Genomic DNA, 20664 nt, shown 5'->3' on the forward strand with positions numbered 1-20664 from the left:
TGGGATTTTTAGTGCCATGAAACTATGTTATATGATACAGTAATGGTGGATACAAATGTCATTATATATTTCTCAAAATCCATAGACAGTACAACACCAAGAGTGAACCCTAACATAAATTATGGAGTTTAGTTAATAATCTAGGGACTTCCCTGGTGGCACAGTGGTTAGGAATCCACCTGCTAATGCAGGGAACATGGGTTCAATCCCTGATCTGGGAAGATCCCATGCTCCGCAGAGCCTAAGCCTGTGCGCCACAACTACTGAGCCCGCGGGCCTAGAGCCTGTGCTCCGCAACAAGAGAAGCCACTGCAATAAGAGGCCCGCGCACCACAACAAAGAGCAGCCCCCGCTTGCCACAGCTAGAGAAAGCCCACGTGCAGCAATGAACACCCAACACAACCTATAAATAAATAAATAAATAAATAATAATAAAAAAACCCTCTATCAATAGTGGCTCAACAATTTTAATAAATGTGTCACACTAATGAAAGATAATAAGGGAAATTAGGAGGAGGAGGTGAGATGGTAAATGGGAACTTCATATTTTCCACTTATTCTTCTGTAAGCCTAAAATTGCTCAAAAATAAAATCTATTAATAAAAGATACATATAATTAAAAATGCTATGTAAGAGATAATTCTAGCTATTAAAAGCATATCTTTTAGTAATGTAGAAGAAATAGTTCTAATTTTTCTAGTGAGATAAATGGAGATATGATTCCCATATATAGCTTTCAAGTTACAAACATGCATCACTTAAAAAAGAGAGAATTTTGGCCCTTTGTTAATAGAAAATGGTACTTTTCAGATTTTGTATACAAATACTAGAAAAATATGATCTTAAGCATGTATGTCCTAGTTTTAGGGGTCATGTTTGAGAATTGGTGACCAAATATTTATAAATATTTTTATTTGGAAATTCTTTAACTGATGCCTTCTAATACATTTCCAAAAATTTTGCATAAAACCGTCTAACAAAGAAAAACTTCTTACAAGGGGCAGAAATTGGTTATTAATTTTATTCTTTAACTCAGTTGTCTTTTTGGTGCTTGTGGGGGAAATTCCCAGTTTTTTATATTTTTAACTATGAATTTCCTCTTAAATAGGGGCCTTAAACCAAAATTTTTTAGAGACAAATCCCTGTTATAAAACAAAATCTTACAGATTAAATGGAGCTGCTCCCCCCAATGAAGTCCAGGTGTGGGGCCCTAGGATTCTTCCTCCTGTTTGCGCCTATGACCTGGCCTTGAGACAACCTCAAAGAACCCTAGTGCTTTTAGAGTCAGCTTTAAACTATTCTCGAAAATATAAATATTTTCCAATTACAAAATCACTTACTACAGAAGTTTCTATTACTACTACCTTCCTTTCAGCTTCCACTCCAAAGTCCCTGATGCTAATAAGGCTCAGTACAATGGAAGAGCAGTGTTTAAGATGAGAGTAGACCAATACAATGGAGTCAATAAAATGTGTCATGCAATGTTAGTATAACCATGTCAAAATGTAATTGCATATAACAGAAAAGACTGGAAGTCCTTTCCGCAAATTAGAAATCTGTTTATGTTCAATGGATGTGTAAAAATTTTTGGTGTAGAATAAATCCTTTTTTACAAGAAGCCTTGTAAAACCCTTTAAGTACCTTGAAAGTCAGCAGAAGAGGAAAGGTAAAGGGTTAAAGAGCAAGAAAAGCTATAGAAAGTAGACTAGAATACTTCTGAGTTCTTTTCTGTTCCCTTTTTTTTTATATAACCCCCAAATCCACCAGTTAAGAGATTCATTTGGGAAAGTAAAATTTTTTAAAAATGCAGATACCTCTGGAAGTGTTCTTGATTATTTGGCATTATATAGTGAATTGATTTAATCAGACTGTTCCAACCAGACAAGTGATTGAGATTGTCAAAATAAAGAACTCAGAAAAGTAGGTGAAGAGGATGCTGGGGATCTTGAAAGATGAAGGGTGAAAAGCTATACAAAGAGATAAAGCGATGACAAACTCTGTCTAACCTAATCTTGCATAGGACTGGCTCTGTGCCTAGAAAAGAAAAGAAAAAAAACCTCCCCTTTTCCTTTGGTTGGCTCTAATAGTGCACGTTCTCCTTCCTCCAGGATCTAAAACTTATGCCTACTACTGTTAGGTTACCTATACTAGGGTGTAAGACATGTCAGGGGGCTAGCTTGGAAACTATCCACCAATGCTTCTGGAAGCACTGCTTGAAATAAACGTTATTTTGAATTCTCCAAAGGCAACTTAGAGTAAACTTTTTGTAAACTAGGAACTGCCTATACTCATCTGATTCTCAAAGACAATTCAGGATGAAATTAGTGACTACAAATTAACAGAAATCATCTTTATTAGTTAGAAAAAAAGAAGTAAAAAATAGAACATGATCTGTGCTATAATAATGTGAGGTGTAATGGACTCTGTCTTAGTCAGCTTGGGCTGCCATAGCAAAATACCATAGACTGGGTGACTGAAGCGATAGAAATTAATTTTCTCACAACCCAGAGGCTGGAAGTCTGAGACTGCATGCCATCATGGTCAGTTCCTGGTGAGGGCTCTTTTCCTATCTTGCAGACAGCCACAAATATCATAGTAACCTCACATGGCCTTTCCTCTGTACATTCAGGATGCTTTATTAGGACCCTACTCTATCACTTGAGTTAATCCTAGTTACTTCCTTTCCTTACATGCTTTATCTCCAAATACTGCCACGTTGGGGGTTAGGGCTTCAACATGTGAATTTTGCAGGGACAGAATTTAGTTCATAGTGACTCTTTAAAAAATTATAAGCAATTACTATCAGGAAAAAGAGGAAAGAAAACTTCAAGTTTATTAGGCACTAAGACCTGTCTCTCTCACTCTCTCTTTTTTTTTTCCCAATCAGCCTGTGGGTCTCTCTGTGAAGCACATAAAATGAGAGAAACATTCTCTTCTACTTTATTCTACATTTTGCCTATTATATGGCTATAAATGTGGATTATATATTGATCATCTAAAGTATTGTCTACCAAAGAAGAAAACATACAGTCTTTATGGGTGGTTAGCTTATAAGGCATGATCAGTTTACATGTAGAGCTATATATAAACAAAGCTTTACAGATGTAGCTGGTTCAGCCAGCAAGTCACCCGATTCTTCAAACACCTGTAAAAGTTATATTTAGACCTTGGAGGTCCTCAGGATATATCACTACAGGAGTAGCAAAAGTAAAAGTTCAAAATATTACAGAACATAGTTATATATTACTTTATGCTATAAGATATTATTATAGAAAAAATTATTATATTGAGGTTTTAGGGTACTAATTGCAATAAACCACTTGGGGGAGGATCCAAGACATGCCCACATTAAACCAGATTTTATAATAAGCTAGATCATGTTCCAGTTGGACTTCGATATGTTTCAATTTTTACATAATTTAGAATGTTGTATAATATCAACCAAGTCTTATCCTTATTGAGTTATTTTATTATGTTCCTAAAATTCAATTATTGATTTATAATTTTATATACAAGTACAAAGTGAATGAAAATATTAATGTAACTTGCTTTATATAATAAATGTTCTAAAATTTTGTAAAGAAATATTTCTTTAAAATATGTAATTTAAAAGCACTGAGGGTACAATTTACTCATGAAACTATCCCTACAGGGTTCAAAAATAAACTAGACATGGCAAAAAGTTTTGTTGTGCTGTACACAGCAGGTACACACTATTAATTTTATAGCATAAACATCTATTATTAAACTATAAGGAAGCCATGAATGAAATGGTAGAAGCCATGAATGAAATGCGTGCATACATGCAAACTTCATGCCCATTATGACCAATTCAGTTGTACAACAAGAAAGTTCACTTTGAATTGACAACTTTTGATTCATCTCCCCACTAAACTCCAGTTCTGACCAGATTTATGACACAGAGAAGAAAAGAAAAAAGAAATGCTGGGGACTACTATTGTTCAGAGTGTTTGCTTGACCTTTCATATTTTTAAGAATTCTGGCAAGAAGTTAATGTTAGGCAAACTAAATACAATTCTTGCTTTTAAATATAAAACCACTCCTTAAGGATTCTTTTAAAGTGAATAAAAATATGCCAAGGGGCTACTTTTGCTATCACTGAAAGAAGGTCTTTTCCAAATGCCAAAAACGGTTTAAGTGATTTTTTTTTTTTTTGTAATTCTGAAGAAAAAGAGAAAATGACTAATTTATGATTTGGAATTTTCAAAATCATAAAAGTGGCATGTGGATTATATCTAATTCTTTTTTCTTCTTCTAAATGAACAGGGGAACTTTCCTACAAATATAAAAGCAAAACCCATTTTCCAGATTTTAAACAAAAAGAGAGCTAGCTATTATTAAAGAACACCAGAAATAATAGTTGGAGGTTAAAAACATAGACAAAAGACAGACATGCAAATCTTAATTCTTTCTACTTTTGTTTCAAGCCTAAGGCAAGATTAGATTCAGTTTTTAAATCCCTAAAACACAGTAGAGGTTATGTTTAAGAACAACTTAATGACTGCAGTGCAACTCTAAACAACTATTTTATAGAGTTTTAGCAACATTTTAATAGAATGATACCTTTGAGAACTCAGAGTTACTGTCTCTTGAGGATGAAGAATAAGAACATCCCTATGTCACCGTCAAACACCACATGACATACCTGCAGTACTTTTGTCCTTAGCGTTCGATTTCTGAGACTTACCTAAGCACTAGGGTTCAACCCTTAGCTAAAATGAAAGGGCATACGAATTAGGTATGCGTATTTCCTAAATCATCGTTCTAGTAGAAATGCTAGGTTCACTATTTTTTTCTCTTTTTAATTAATAAAACTTACATTAAAAAATTAAGTCGTGGGCTTCTCTGGTGGCATCAGGTTAAGAATCCACCTGCCAATGCAGGGGACACGGGTTCGAGCCCTGGACTGGGAAGATCCCACATGCCGCGGAGCAACTAAGCCCGTGGGCCACAACTACTGAGCCTGCACTCTAGAGACCGTGAGCCGCAACTACTCAAGCCCGTGCGCCTAGAGCCCATGCTCCGCAACAAGAGAAGCCACCGTAATGAGAAGCCTGCACACGGCAAATAAGAGTAGCCCCCGCTCACCGCAACTAGAGAAAGCTCGCGCGCAGCAACGAAGACCCAACGCAGCCAAAAATAAATAAATAAAATAAATAAATTTATATAAGAAAAATTTAAGTCGTATGCAAGGAACTAGTTATTACCTTAACGGATATACTAAAATAGGGATATTATGTAGACAGTTTGAAAATAAACATTAGCTTTACACTTGAAAGCAAAAAAATAGTATACATGCTTAAAAAGGAACAAATAAAAATAGGAATTACAGATGTTTATAAATATAAATCAGCTGAAATAAATGCTGCATGTAAGTATGAAATATAGTTTGAATTTAAAGAACACACCACCAAAACTAAAAACATCACATACACATGAAACACTCCTGAGTATTCATAAAATATAAGGCAATAAAATATGGAAAAATTAAGCAAATTGTAAATTCTTTATATTAGATATCAATTAAATTGATTTTGCTGATTTATAAAAATATAACAAAATTGATTTAATAAGAGCACTTGCTATATATACTAGGATAAGTACACATATTACTTATTATATGAATCATTTCATCTATTCTGGACAACAGATCTATAAAGGAGAGGTCTCTCACATAATTTACATAATAAGGAAACTGGTCACAATCTAGGAAATGGTCAGACCTGGCATTTGGATTTAGATATTTCTCATTCCATAACTCATTTGCTTAACTGTAATGCAGTTTCACATACTACAAACTGTTCATAAAAGAAGAAAAAGTTTTCACTTACATTGGCGGCATACTTTTCGTATACAGATCAATTGGGATCATTATTAGAAGTTAGCCCACCTTCACCTCAAATAACCAAACGAAAATATCCAACTCTACCAGAATCTATACTATAGAATTAGTACTATGCTTTACAATCCTTTAATTAATTAATTTTGATGTGGACCATTTTTTAAAAGTCTTTACTGAATTTGTTACAATATTGCTTCTATTTTATGTTTTGTTTTTTGGCCTCGAGGCACGTGGGATCTTAGCTCCCCGACCAGGGATCGAAGCTGCAGCCCCTGCATTGGAAGGCAAAGTCTTAACCACTGGATCGCCAGGGAAGTCCCTACACATCTTTTAAAAATCATGAGTTCCTTTCAAGTTGGTAGAACCACCCCCCCACCAAATTTATCACACATTTGAAGATGAAGAAGCACAGATTAAATGTCTGTACAAAAATTCTGGAGAACCAGCAATGATTCAATAGAGAGACTGAGAATTTGGAAGAGGAGAAACAAGGTGGAATGTTAAAATGCCATTATTATTGGCCTGAGTAATTCTTCATAGATACTTATTTAGCCTGGATACCAGGCCTGGGGACTAGATTATCAGGTAGGTCTTGATGAACTTGTTGCCTTGATATATGGCTTCTCTTTATAAAGGGGCTTCAGTACTTTATACTTTATACTTTCAGTAATAAAATGCTGTATTAAGTTTGTTGCCAGCCAACCTCTCATTCAATATTCATTTCCTTTCTGACTACTGCCTTTGTAATCTGACAGCAGTTTTAAACACCTGGCAAGGAGTCAGCAATACAGGTATGGCAGCACAAGGTGTTCTGGAGAATGATTTGCTTGGTGTAAACATCCTATCTAAAACAGACCTCAGGTAAGCTGAATTAAGGTTCTTTTTATTGCCAATTTAAGTAGAAGTCCATGTTTGGAAATATAGAGAATGTTACATTTCCATACGCTGTAAGTTTTAAAAACTGTAAGTTAAAATGAACATTATAACTTCGTAGCTTTTTCTTACTTTCCTAACGAAGAGTCTAGGGAAAAAGTAGGCCGATGCATATTTCCGTTTTATAAGACTTTTTATCCTAACATCTCCAGAATCATAGATATTGAACTTGACTTGCTGTTCTTAAGGAAGCTGAAAAGCAGAAAAACCAAAAGTATCAGGAAAAAAAAAAATCACTGGGCATGGGAATCTCTGAGCAATTAAAACTTTCATTTCCATTCAGTGGAAAATTGTTTAAGTTTGCTAAGTTTTTTTTTTTTGCCCATGCCATGCAACTTACGTGATCTTAGTTCCCAGACAAGGGATTGAACCGGGGCCCTTGGCAGGGAAAGCACGGAGTCCTAACCACTAGACTGCCACAGAATTCCTAGGAGAATTTTATTAAAATCCTAATTCTATGAACTGTCAGAGTCTTTCAAGGTTCCCATTCCTCTGGTGCCATGATTAGGATCTCTAGGCCACAGAAGCAAGTATTCAGAGACACTGACCACAACCCCAAGATCCCAGGTTTCTAGAAGCATTGTAAGGAAAACATAACCATGTTATATGTCCCTGGAGGTCCAACCCCTAAAGAATTCCTTATACAATTAATCTAATCTATGACAGGTATATAGGCACACATTTTTAGCACTAGAAAGGATCATAAAGACTGTTATTTCTACTCCCTTATTAAAATATGAGAACTGAGCTCTAGAGATGATAACTGATTTGGCCAAACTAATACTGCAGTAAATGGTCAAGATGGGACTGAAGTCTAGGTCTTGGTTTTTACCAAACAGTAAGGGAGAGGGGTGGAGGACTGGTTTAAAAGTTACAGTCTAGATATAAGCTTTTAGTGTAACTGATTTTTGCTCTGGAAGGTTTTATCATGATTCATTTACAACAGGGTAGCTACATTTTAGCCATTGAACAGAGCTGCAGAGATAAGGTACTTGCCCTAGGAGCTTATGTTCAAAGTTACAAGTGGTAACATGGCTCAGAAGACATAATCCACCTGACTTTTAATATTTTGGCCATTCATATCAGGTGCTGCACCTCATGGCAGGTTTAACGTGCTAATGTTGTACAAAAGACATCTTTAAATTCCCATTTATCCCATTCACAAAACATATTTGTCCAAGGGCTCATGAGGCAAATCTTAAAGTCACAGAAAGTAGTTTATCTACTTGGGATTAAAATCTAAATTTATTTATTTGATGAATACCTATAAACTTTACATGAGGTACTGTGCTAGTAGGCACTGTGAGGGATATTTAAAGGTAGATAAGCCAAAAAATGAGACGACCCTGTATAGATGTGAAGGTTGAGCATATACAAGGATGCCCAGCTGAGGGGGTGAATAAGGACTTAATGAAATAGGGACTTTCATGAAAGCTCATGTTCTGCTTGACAAGCCTTTTGCCCTCGCAGGAATCTGTCACCAAATGGGGTAAAGGAGCATCTTTTTCTAATTCGTGTAAAGGTGCTCCATAGGCTAAGCTAGTGGTGGCCTTGGACACAAATGCCACCAATCTTCCAAACACACAAATCTGACCACAGTATTTCTTATTAAATTCTTCAATGGTTCTCCACGGCTTAAAGGAGAAAAACAAGTCCAGATGATGTGCAAGGTCCTTCACATTTGTCTGACCTACTTTTCCTGCTTTATCACCTACTACTTCCACTCTCAGACTCTTTTTCTACTCATATTTTAACCTTTAACTGAATCTAGAACACACCATGTTCTTTTATGCATCTCTGCCTTTCTGTATGCCAGGCATGCTCCCCTTTCCGGCCCTACTCTACTTTGGGAACTCCTATTCACCTATTAAGACTCAGATCAACTATCCCCTCCTTCAATCCCAGTTAGTGTGAGTTACATCCTCTTCTTTCTCCCCTAGTATTCTGCACATCATTACGTCATGCCACATAAAACACATTATACAGAACTTAGTTGTTTATATGTCTTTCCCTCTAAACTGAAGACCTTATTCACAATACCTGGTAAATACTGTAAGTGAATAAAGAAAAACATAGTTCCTAACTTCAAGTAGCTTACTATTTTTGCGAAGATGACATCGAGGTAGCTAAAGACAACTGTCAGAAAAGTACATATAAAAAAATGTAGGGCTTCCCTGGTGGTGCAGTGGTTGGGAGTCCGCCTGCCAATGCAGGGGACACGGGTTCGTGCCCCGGTCCGGGAGGATCTCACATGCTGCGGAGTGGCTGGGCCTGTGAGCCATGGCCGCTGAGCCTGTGCTCCGCGGCGGGAGAGGCCACAACAGTGAGAGGGGCCCGCGTACCACAAAAAAAAAAAAAAAAGTAAAGATGTTTCATATCTACTGTCCACAAGAGCAGGCAAATCTTTATCAAAGTTTCAGAGATGTTAAGGGGAACTAGGAAACAGTTTCAAAGATTCTTCTGTTGACTCAGAGGCAGGAAGAGTCTTTCAGGAGGAGTTGAAAGATCCAGGTTCTGGTTCTGGGTCTGTCACTTATTTGCTGTGGGACTTCAGACAAATCAATTGTTTTTGCTTGGCTCTAGTTCTTTTGCTACAGTGGTGTTCTCATAGTGTTAGGCACTCAGATAACGTATATCAAAAACAAAAAAGTTTAAAACCAGAAGTGTCACTTTAGTGAACGTTAAAACTGATATTTTTGTTCATCAGAATTACTTAGAGTCAACACATAAATCATCCATCCAACATTAATGTCCACTGATTCAGTGGACAGAATGGTTGCTTTGCTGGACTCCAAGAAGTAGAAAACCTGGTTTCTGCCATAGAGAATCTTACAGTTTGTTTGCGGGGGGGGGGGGGGGGGGGGGGGGCGGGGGGGGGGGCGGGGAGGGGGAAGGGGAAGGGACATGAGGCGGCTGCTTATATTAAAATAACCACAAAAATATCCTAAATGCTAAACAAGTGAAACAGAAATCAGAGTAAAGGAGTTCAAAAGGAGAAGCCATTTCTGGGTGGGGTTGTCATGATGGTTTTATGACAAAGCAGTGATTTCAGTAGGTTGTATAAACAAAGAGTTCTTTGAAATTTGGGCTAGAGATATAGAATTTTAGGGTAAATGCACAAGAAAGAGTAGAGAGAACAAAGATCTCAAATAAGGACAGCAGACCAGCTAGTGACAACAGCATGATTTCATAGGGCAGTTTCTGATAAGGCGGGACAAGCAGATTGCACGTGTGTCTACAGGAGGTTGCTAAGTCCTGCAGTGCCCTGCTTCACTCTGAGATAGGAACACCGCTGCTAGCTGCTCTCTATCAGCACTACCCAGGGAGCCTGAGACCAGGCCAAAACGTGTCCTGTCCTGCCTTAGGATCTTTAGTCCTATCTTAGATGTGTTGTTAGGCTCGTCATATAGAGTCAGTCTATGCCAGGTTCTAGTACACTGATCCTGACTTTTATTTAGATTAGGGAAAACAGTCACAAGAGGCTTCACGTAGGAAGCGTACAGATACCCTACGTGCTTATAATTGCTCCTTCTGTTTTCACTGGGTAGGAGAAAAGAGAGAGGCTATCAGAAGGAATAATAATCAGCAAGATAGAAAAGTAATTTAAGTCTGTCCCTTTATTAGCTATAATAACTCAAGCACAGTGAAAGGAACGCTTCTTGAATTAAAGAGGCACACTGGAAGGTGAATTTTTAATAGCAAGCTGGCATGAAGACCTTGAGCTATTATGAGACCCAGGAGGGCCTAGACTACAAAACAGAATTCAGGGCAAGACACATCACTTTAGTAAAATAGAGATAAGTACACTAAATTTACATGAAGTTAAAGCTTTTTGAAAAATTAATGTGAAATTATTTAACTTTAACAAATTGCTAGAGCTAGATTCATAAGATGACCCTAAAAATCACCATATAAAGTAGATTTTTACATTTTGAAGAAAAGACTAAGAGGCAATCTCAATTATTATAAATAATAATTTCAGATAAATTATCTGGTTATTGAGACAATGAAAACTGCCTTATGGCAGCGTCATCCAATACTGTCGTGGTAAATATAAATACTGAACTGATAAAACGAGGAAAGGATGAAGGGAAATAACATTTATGAAGCACTCCTTATGTGTCAGGCCTTGTTTCTTGGTGCTTTTCCATTTATTATCTCATTTAACCCTCAAAACAATTTCAGTCACATAGATATCTTATAAATGAGGAAACTGAGGTTCAAAGAAGTTAAATAACTTGCCTGTAACCACCCAGAGAGAAAAAAGCTACAATTCGATTAAAAGTCCACTCAACTGCAGCATTAACATTCTTTTTTCTCCCCTACTTTATTGCCTCTCTTGAAAGCTGAATTCTCAAATCTTGATATATGAAATAAATGCTGTCATTGCCTATATTATTTATAAAATGTACAGGTGATACCTGGCTCTTAGAGAGTTTGTCAGTTTTAATGAGATAATCACTGAAAGGAGGATAACATCCAAATGCAAATAAACATTCAATCCAAATTTTAGATATGAGTTGTCAGCCTGTGTCAGCAAATTCCTGTACAGAGAGGAAATGATGTATCTTATCCATCACCTCTGTCCTCAAGCACAGGGCACATGGGTAATGGGCCTTGTCATGGCTTCATACGCATAGATTTGTGACTGCTGATTTCCTGGCAGTGGGTAAGATAAACGTTTTCTTAAAGGAACTAGGATAATTTGATATAAGACAAATACATCAAGTGGAATCTGCTACAAATAACTTAAAAAACAAAAATCAAAGACGAAAGAAAACAATAGCTATAACCAAAAAAGACTTTTTATTTCCTCCTGAAGTGAATTCCCATCTGCTTTTAAATGGCAACATGTTTTTCCATCAACTGGGAGCTACAGCCAAGGAGCCGAAGACAATGAGGTTCTGGCCACGGGAGAGCAGCAGGCGGCAGAGATGGCTGAAGGATGCTGCCTGCTTCAGCCGCTCCTTAGAGGCTGCTCCCCAGGGACCACATTCTCTTTTCAGCTGGTGACAAACTTCCTCTTGGCACTCTCCTGAGGATTAAAATAATGCTTTAATTCCCCGTACACCCTCTCCAAGGAGGGAAAATGAAGTAGCTCAGAAGGGTAGAAGGAGCTACTTCAAACTTAGGGTGTCTGTAAGCTTTTACGGAACAATGTTGACCTGGCAAAAGCACCAGGTGACAAAAAAATATTTTAAAAAATTAACCCTCCTATCCCAGTCCTTTAATGAGTGCAATATCATCTCCATCCTAAACATTCTAAACAACTTTTTAATTAAAAATAAAAATAAAATATTCACTACAGTTAAAATAAACATTTTATGTTTCTAAAAAGCAGTGTCAGCAATCTCCTCATTTCTGGCTCACCCGGCCAAATTCTTGTTCGTATAGCTGATACTGTACAGTCAAATAAAATTAATTTTATGTAATACTGAATATACTACTCTCCCGTGAAGACAATTAACTGAGTCAGTAGTTTCAGTTTTATACCAAAAGTGCCCACAGAGACACCCCAACTCTGAAAAAGAGGCTGTGCCTATAGCAGGGTGCATTGCTACAAGAAGGTTCCTCTATGATAAATGAGAAGGGAAAGCCTATTTTTCCTAAATCTAACTTTTTTTCAGTTCATTAAATGTTTGTTAAGTATGTACTATGTAGTAGGTTCTGTGCTGAAGGATATGGCCTTGCTGGGGGAAGAAATAAATTAGTTAAATCAGTGGTAAAGCACTGAGCCTGTAGGTACCAGATGACTGAGGTTCAAGCTTTGATTTGTTTTACTATTTAAAAACCTATCAGGGACTTCCCCAGTGACGCAGTGGTTAAGAATCTGCCTGCCAAAGCAGGGGACACGGGTTAGAGCCCCAGTCTGGGAACATCACACATGCCTCGGGGCGACTAAGCCCGTGTACCACAACTACTGAAGCCTGGGTGCCTAGAGCCCGTTCTCTGCAACAGGAGAAGCTACCGCAACGAGAAGACCGCTCACCGCAACGAAGAGTAGCCCCCACTCGCTGCAACTAGAGAAAGCCCTTGCAGCAATGAAGACCCAATGCAGCCAAAAAAAAAGATCAAAACTAATTTTGGCTTTCAAACATTGTTGTGCCATTTTAATTCTGAGAGAAGAAAAAAAAGATGAGAGAGATCTTATATTTTATGTGAAGCTAAATTTAATCTATCTTAAACTTCCTACTGATTAATTTTGAGACTTTAAAAAGATAATATTTTTCCTCAAACAATAAGGCACCTGTGTGAATTACTTAAATATTCAGACCAAACCATCCACCCAAAACAAAAAATGTGGAACAAACCTGTCTTGTCCAAATTGAAAAGCCTAGAACTACTAAGATACGGCTCTGGAATAAATGTCTATGAAGTTGTAATAATATACTGATTATAGCTAGGACCACAGAAAGATACCCTTCCCTCACCTAAGCAATATGGGACATAAAAACATAAACTGAGGGACAGTATTTTCTGCTACTTTCTCTGTGACTATTTTTAGAAAATCTGATATAAAAATCAATCAGGAGTGAATTTACTTATATTTCAGACTGAATTAGGCATGTACTACATAAGAACTAGTAAGCTGGTACAATAATTCCTGGCACCAAGTGAGTTTTTACCTTTCAGCCAGACAGGACCTCACTGGCTTTGCTTTTTGTTTTGCACTTCTGTGTTACTACCATGAATTATTTCAAAGTGAGAAAGGCATATTTATACCTTGCTAACTACTCTTCCACTTCACTCAACTCAAGTGAAAGATTTATGGTTTCTTTTCCTGCCTACTTCCTGTAAACTGACATATCATATACAGCCCTTGGTCTCACACCAAAAATTAAATTCTAGAAATGCTGGAGCAGTCAGTTAGCAGTAACTGTATGTTCATTTTAACTTAATGGATGGTCATGCCACAGAGATGCTCATAAAGATTATTGTTTCAGACAGGACTTTAAAGGTGAACGCACTTTAACTGCTTCTCAAGCTACTTTCTACATGGATTTTCCACCCCAGTGGAATTTAAAAATTTAAAGGGGGAAAATCAAACATACATAGTTACTAGTTGAAAAAAGCAGTGAGTAGATTTGATATTTATTTTGGTTGTTGTTATTAGCTATGACTACGTGATATACTAAATTCAATTCCACATGTAAGTATACCTACAAGACTCTCTGAGTACCACTAATGATCTGTTATGTGTTAACCTCTTTGGTTTTTACAGAAGACAGATAAAAAATAATAGCAAGCAAAACAGAATGTGGAGTCCCAGCCTGCTGGATAATTCAGAATGAAAAGAATTTACAGCTTCTTACTAAGAAAGTATTAATTTCCCAGTACAGACCCAAATCAGTGGTATTCAGAAGACATTTCTGTGTTGAGGAATATATAGTCCAAATTTTTCTTAAGATATACATGTAGAAAAGCTGCACAAATAGTTTAATGGAATTTTATTCTGTAAATAAAAACAGCCTAAGTAAAGAGTTGCTAAGGACAGAAAAAATATTTATTTATTTGCCATACTTAAAATTTTCATATTTTCACAGAGGTCTTGCTATTCTTGTTGAGAGTATACTTTTACTATCAAGGGCAGACTGGCTGTCACTTCTATGGTTTTTATGAGAGAATCACTGTAGACTGAGATAATTTTCCCAAATCTTAAAAGATAATAATAAAATCTCTCTGCCAAGTCTTCTGTATTTCAGAGTGCTTACACGGTATCTTAACCTCATTTTTATGATCTCTATGAGAAAACAGTAGGGCAAGTTGTATACCACTTCCATTTGATAGGGTAAAGCAATCAAAGTTCAGAGATGTATATAACTGGGTGGAAGCTGCTGTATCAAAAAGCCCCTAGACTGGCTGAATGGATACAAAAACAAGACCCGTATATATGCTGTCTACAAGAGACCCACTTCAGACCTAGGGACACATACAGACTGAAAGTGAGGGAATGGAAAAAGATATTCCATGCAAATGGAAATCAAAAGAAAGCTGGAGTAGCAATTTTCATATCAGACAAAACAGACTTTAAAACAAACACTATTACAAAAGACAAAGAAGGACACTACAAAATGATCAAGGGATCAATCCAAGAAGAAGATATAAAAATTGTAAATATTTATGCACCCAACATAGGAGCACCTCAATACATAAGGCAAATACTAACAGCCATAAAAGGGGAAATTGACAGTAACACAATCATAGTAGGGGACTTTAACACCCCACTTTCACCAATGGACAGATCGCCCAAAATGAAAATAAATAAGGAAACACAAGTTTTAAATGAGACATTAAACAAGATGGACTTAATTGATATTTATAGGACATTCCATCCAAAAACAACAGAATACACACTCTTCTCAAGAGCTCATGGAACATTCTCAAGGATAGATCATATCTTGGGTCACAAATCAAGCCTTGGTAAATTTAAGAAAATCAAAATCATATCAAGTATCTTTTCAGACTACAACGCTATGAGACTAGATATCAATTACAGGAAAAAAAATCTGTAAGAAATACAAACACATGGAGGCTAAGCAACACACTACATAATAACCAAGAGATCACTGAAGAAATCAGAGAGGAAGTCATCTGCCATAGAAACAAATGACAATGAAAACACAATGACCCAAAACCTATGGCATGCAGCAAAAGCAGTTCTAAGAGGGAAGTTTATAGCAATACAATACTACCTCAAGAAACAAGAAACATCTCAAATAAACAATCTAGCCTTACACCTAAAGCAATTAGAGAAAGAAGAACAAAAAACCTCCAAAGTTAGCAGAAGGAAAGAAATCATAAAGATCAGATCAGGAATAAACGAAAAAGAAATGAAGAAAACGACAGCAAAGATCAATAAAACTAAAAGCTGGTTCTTTGAGAAGAAAAACAGAATTGATAAACCATTAGCCATACTTATCAAGAAAAAAAGGGAGAAGACTCAAATCAATAGAATTAGAAATGAGAAAGGAGAAGTAACAACTGACACTGCAGAAATACAAAGGATCCTGAGAGATTACTACAAGGAACTCTATGCCAATAAAATGGACAACCTGAAAGAAATGGACAAATTCTTAGAAATGCACAACCTTCTGAGACTGAACCAGGAAGAAACAGAAAACATGAACAGACCAATCACAAGCACTGAAATTGAAACAGTGATTAAAAATCTTCCAACAAACAAAAGCCCAGGACCAGATGGCTTCATGGGCGAATTCTATCAAACATTTAGAGAACAGCTATCACCTATCCTTCTCAAGCTCTTCCAAAATATAGCAGAGGGAGGAACACTCCCAAACTCATTCTACCACCATCACACTGATACCAAAATCAGACAAAGATGTCACAAAGCAAGAAAACTACAGGCTAACATCACTGATGAACATACATGCAAAAATCCTCAACAAAATACTAGCAAACAGAATCTAAGAGCACATTAAAAGGATCACACAACATGATCAAGTGGGGTTTATCCCAGGAATGCAAGGATTCTTCAATATACGCAAATCAATCAACGTGATACACCATATTAACAAACTGAAGGAGAAAAACCATATGATTATCTCAATGGATGCAGAGAAAGCTTTCGACAAAATTCAACACCAATTTATGATTAAAAACCCTCCGGAGAATAGGCATAGAGGGAACTTTCCTCAACAGAATAAAGGCCATATATGACAAACTCACAGCCAACATTGTCCTCAATGGTGAAAAACTGAAAGCATTTCCACTAAGATCAGGAACAAGACAAGTTGCCCACTCTCACCACTATTATTCAACATAGTTTTGGAAGTTTTAGCCACAGCAATCAGAGAAGAAAAAGAAATAAAAGGAATCCAAATTGGAAAAGAAGTAGTAAAGCTGTCACTTTTTGCAGATGACGTGATACTATACAAAGAGAATCCTAAAGATGCTACCAGAAAACTACTAGAGCTAATCAATTAATCTGGTAAAGTAGCAGGACACAAAATTAATGCAGAGAAATCTCTTGCATTCCTATACACTAATGATGAAAAATCTGAAAGTGAAATCAAGAAAACACTCCCATTTACCATTGCAACAAAAAGAATAAAATATCTAGGAATAAACCTACCTAAGGAGGCAAAAGACCTGTATGCAGAAAATTATAAGACACTGATGAAAGAAATTAAAGATGATACAAATAGATGGGGAGATATACCATGTTCTTGGATTGGAAGAATCAACATTGTGAAAATGACTCTACTACCCAAAGCAATCTACAGATTCAATGCAATCCCTATCAAACTACCACTGGTATTTTTCACAGAACTGGAACAAAAAATTTCACAATTTGTATTGAAACACAAAAGACTCTGAATAGCCAAAGCAATCTTTTTTTTTTTTTTTTTTTTTTTTTTTTTTATGCGTTACGCGGGCCTCTCACTGTTGTGGCCTCTCCCGTTGCGGAGGACAGGCTCCGGACGCGCAGGCTCAGCGGCCATGGCTCACGGGCCCAGCCGCTCCGCGGCATGTGGGATCCTCCCAGACCGGGGCACGAACCCGTGTCCCCTGCATCGGCAGGCGGACTCTCAACCACTGCGCCACCAGGGAAGCCCCCAAAGCAATCTTAAGAAAGAAAAACGGAGCTGGAGGAATCAGGCTCCCTGGTTTCAGACTATACTACAAAACTACAGCAATCAAGACAATATGGTACTGGCACAAAAACAGAAACACAGATCAATGGAACAGGATAGAAAGCCCAGAGATAAATCCATGCACATATGGTCACCTTATCTTTGATAAAGGAGGCAAGAATATACAGCAGAGAAAAGACAGCCTCTTCAATAAGTGGTGTTGGGAAAAGTGGACAGCTACATGTAAAATAATGAAATTAGAACACTCCCTAACACCATACACAAAAATAAACTCAAAAGGGATTAAAGACCTAAATGTAAGGCCAGACAACGTAAAACTCTTAGAGGAAAACATAGGCAGAACACTCTATGACATAAATCACAGCAAGATCCTTTTTGACCCCCCTCCTAGAGAAATGGAAATAAAAACAAAAATAAACAAATGGGACTAATGACACTTCAAAGCCTTTGCACAGCAAAGGAAACCATAAACAAGACCAAAAGACAACCCTCAGAATGGGAGAAAATATTTGCAAATGAAGCAACTGACAAAGGATTAATCTCCAAAACATACAAGCAACTCAGGCAGCTCAATTTCAAAAAAACAAACAACCCAATCCAAAAATGGGCAGAAGACTTAAATAGACATTTCTCCAAAGAAGATATATAGATTGCCAACGAACACATGAAAGAATGCTCAACACCATTAATCATTAGAGAAATGCAAATCAAAACTACAATGAGATATCATCTCACATTGGTTAGAATGGCCATCATGAAAAAATCTACAAACAATAAATGCTGGAGAGAGTGTGAAGAAAAGGGAACCCTCTTGCACTGATGGTGGGAATGTAAACTGATACAGCCACTATGGAGAACAGTATGGAGGTTCCTTAAAAAACTAAAAATAGAACTACCAACCAACCCAGCAATCCCACTACCGGGCATATACAATGAGAAAACCATAATTCAAAAAGAGTCACGTACCAAAATGTTCATTGCAGCTCTATCTACAATAGCCAGGACATGGAAGCAACCTACGTGTCCATCAACAGATGAATGGATAAAGAAGATGTGGCACATATAAACAATGGAATATGACTCAGGCATAAAAAGGAACGAAACTGAGTTATTTGTAGTGAGGTGGATGGACTGTCATACAGAGTGAAGTCATACAGGCTGTCATACAGAGTGAAGTAAGTCAGAAAGAGAAAAACAAATACCGTACGCTAACACATGTATATGGAATCTAAAGAAAAAAATAAAGAAAGAAAATGGTCAGAAGAACCTAGGGGCAAGATGGGAATAAAGATGCAGACCTACTAGAGAATGGACTTGAGGATACGAGGAGGGAGAAGGGTAAGGTAGGACAAAGTGAGAGAGTGGCATGGACATATATACACTACCAAACATAAGGTAGATAGCTAGTGGGAAGCAGCCGCATAGCACAGGGAGATCAGCTCGGTGCTTTGTGACCACCTGGAGGGGTGGGATAGGGAGGGTGGGAGGGAGGGAGATGCAAGAGGTAAGAGATATGGGGACATATGTATATGTATTACTGATTCACTTTGTTATAAAGCAGAAACTAACACACCATTGTAAAGCAATTATATTCCAATAAAGATGTTAAAATAAACAAACAAACAAACAAAAAACAAAAACAAAAAGCCCCCAAATAAGAATCTTCTACTTCTAGTCCAGTGTTCTCTCCACTATATTATGCTGCTTCTCTGAAGACTACATTTTGAGAAAAAGATAAGCCAGGTAAAAACAATTTAAATATAATAGAGGCCAGGTAAAATGCAATTTAATTTAGTCAATGTAGTATATTTCCTGTTTTAAGATTACTTAATACACAGTTATTTAAAACAGCTGGCATCAAGCAATCTTTTCTTTGCTAATGACCCCAAAGCACTGCTTTCTTCCCACCAAGGTATTTTAAGGGGAACTATCTTACCTCTGCTCCTGAATATGTATCTGTTTGGAGGATGAGTTCATTCAGATCAACATCATTACTGATTGGCATAGAGTGAAACTGCAAGTTAAATATTTCCCTTCTTGTTTCTGCATCTGGTAAAGGCACGTAGATGATTCTATCAATTCTTCCAGGCCGCATCAAGGCCTATAAAGAAGAAGGGGTAACAAAGGTTAACCAAGCTCAGAATTGATATTCCATACGAAGGAACCCAAGGAAAGAGGATGCCCAGAATCTCATGAATATCTCACTATTATCATAATTAGTAAATAAAACAAGTACTAGAGATTCTAAAGTCTATTTCAAAGATTCAAACAAACGAACAATGTCAGAGTACTTTTGAAAATAGAGAAACAGGATTTCTGAAAGGCTTTTTGCTCCTCGGCAACTGTCAGGTCAGTAAAAGACGACTATTGTCTTTTAAGGAAATGTGTATATGACTTGCATTCATCATATCAAAAGGTTTTTTTTGGTAACTTCCTGCAATAACTCTTCAAATATGGGTTAAGCTGTTTTCAGAGAGCCCACAAAATAACATAGCTCAGATCAAAGAATACTTCTAGAGCTGATGGCAGTCAAATGCACTTCCCTAATATTTTATCGAAGGTGAATGCCTGAACTATCTTAGAGCTAATGAAGTCATCTATTCAGAAAAAACTATTGAGCGGTACTATACACCAGGGTTTGTTCTTGGTACTAGGAAACAGCACGAATAAGATAGATAAGCGTAAAATTGACTATAGCGAGAGTTACACATCTGTGAATATACTAATAACCTTTGAATTCTATATTTTAAGTGGATGAATTTTATGGTATGTAAATTATATCTCCATAAAGCTATTAAGAGAGATATGGGTCAAAAGTGTGCACGTATCTGTGTGTGCTTTGAGGGGATGGGACAGCTTTTAGTTGGGGTAGTCAGAGAAAGCCTCTTTGAGGAGGTAACTTATGCAGATATCCAAAGGAGACACCCATACAAAGATCTGGGAAAGAGCATTCAAGGTAAAAGAAACCTCAAGTACAAAGGCACAGATGACTGACATGTTCCAGAGACAGAAAAAACCCACTGTGGTAGAAACAGTGAATAAAGTGAAAAGACGTAGGAAATGAGGTTAGAGAGACAGTCACAGGCAGATTATGAGGTCTTAAACAACATGGTGAAGAGTCTGGGCTGCATTCTATTTGCAATGAGAAGCCACTGGAAGGTTTTAAGTAGGCAGGTGAAATGGTAAGGTTTACAAGCAAAGATCATTCTTGTGGGACAAAAAAAGGTCTAATAAGAGTCCAGTAAGGAAAGA

At 37.1% G+C, this 20664-nt stretch overlaps 1 protein-coding gene across 1 annotated transcript in view; it reads right to left on the bottom strand.

Annotated features, from left to right (window-relative positions):
- Positions 1 to 20664, bottom strand: part of SPATA5 (spermatogenesis associated 5) — a 345032-nt gene that overhangs the window by 46465 nt on the left and 277903 nt on the right. Inside the window, exon 15 of the mRNA XM_032633447.1 lies at positions 19349 to 19513. Within this exon, the coding sequence (XP_032489338.1) occupies positions 19349 to 19513 (165 nt within the window). The remainder of the gene's footprint in view (positions 1 to 19348; positions 19514 to 20664) is intronic.

Source organism: Phocoena sinus, chromosome 5, assembly GCF_008692025.1.
Source record: "Phocoena sinus isolate mPhoSin1 chromosome 5, mPhoSin1.pri, whole genome shotgun sequence".
Classification (NCBI taxonomy): domain Eukaryota; kingdom Metazoa; phylum Chordata; class Mammalia; order Artiodactyla; family Phocoenidae; genus Phocoena; species Phocoena sinus.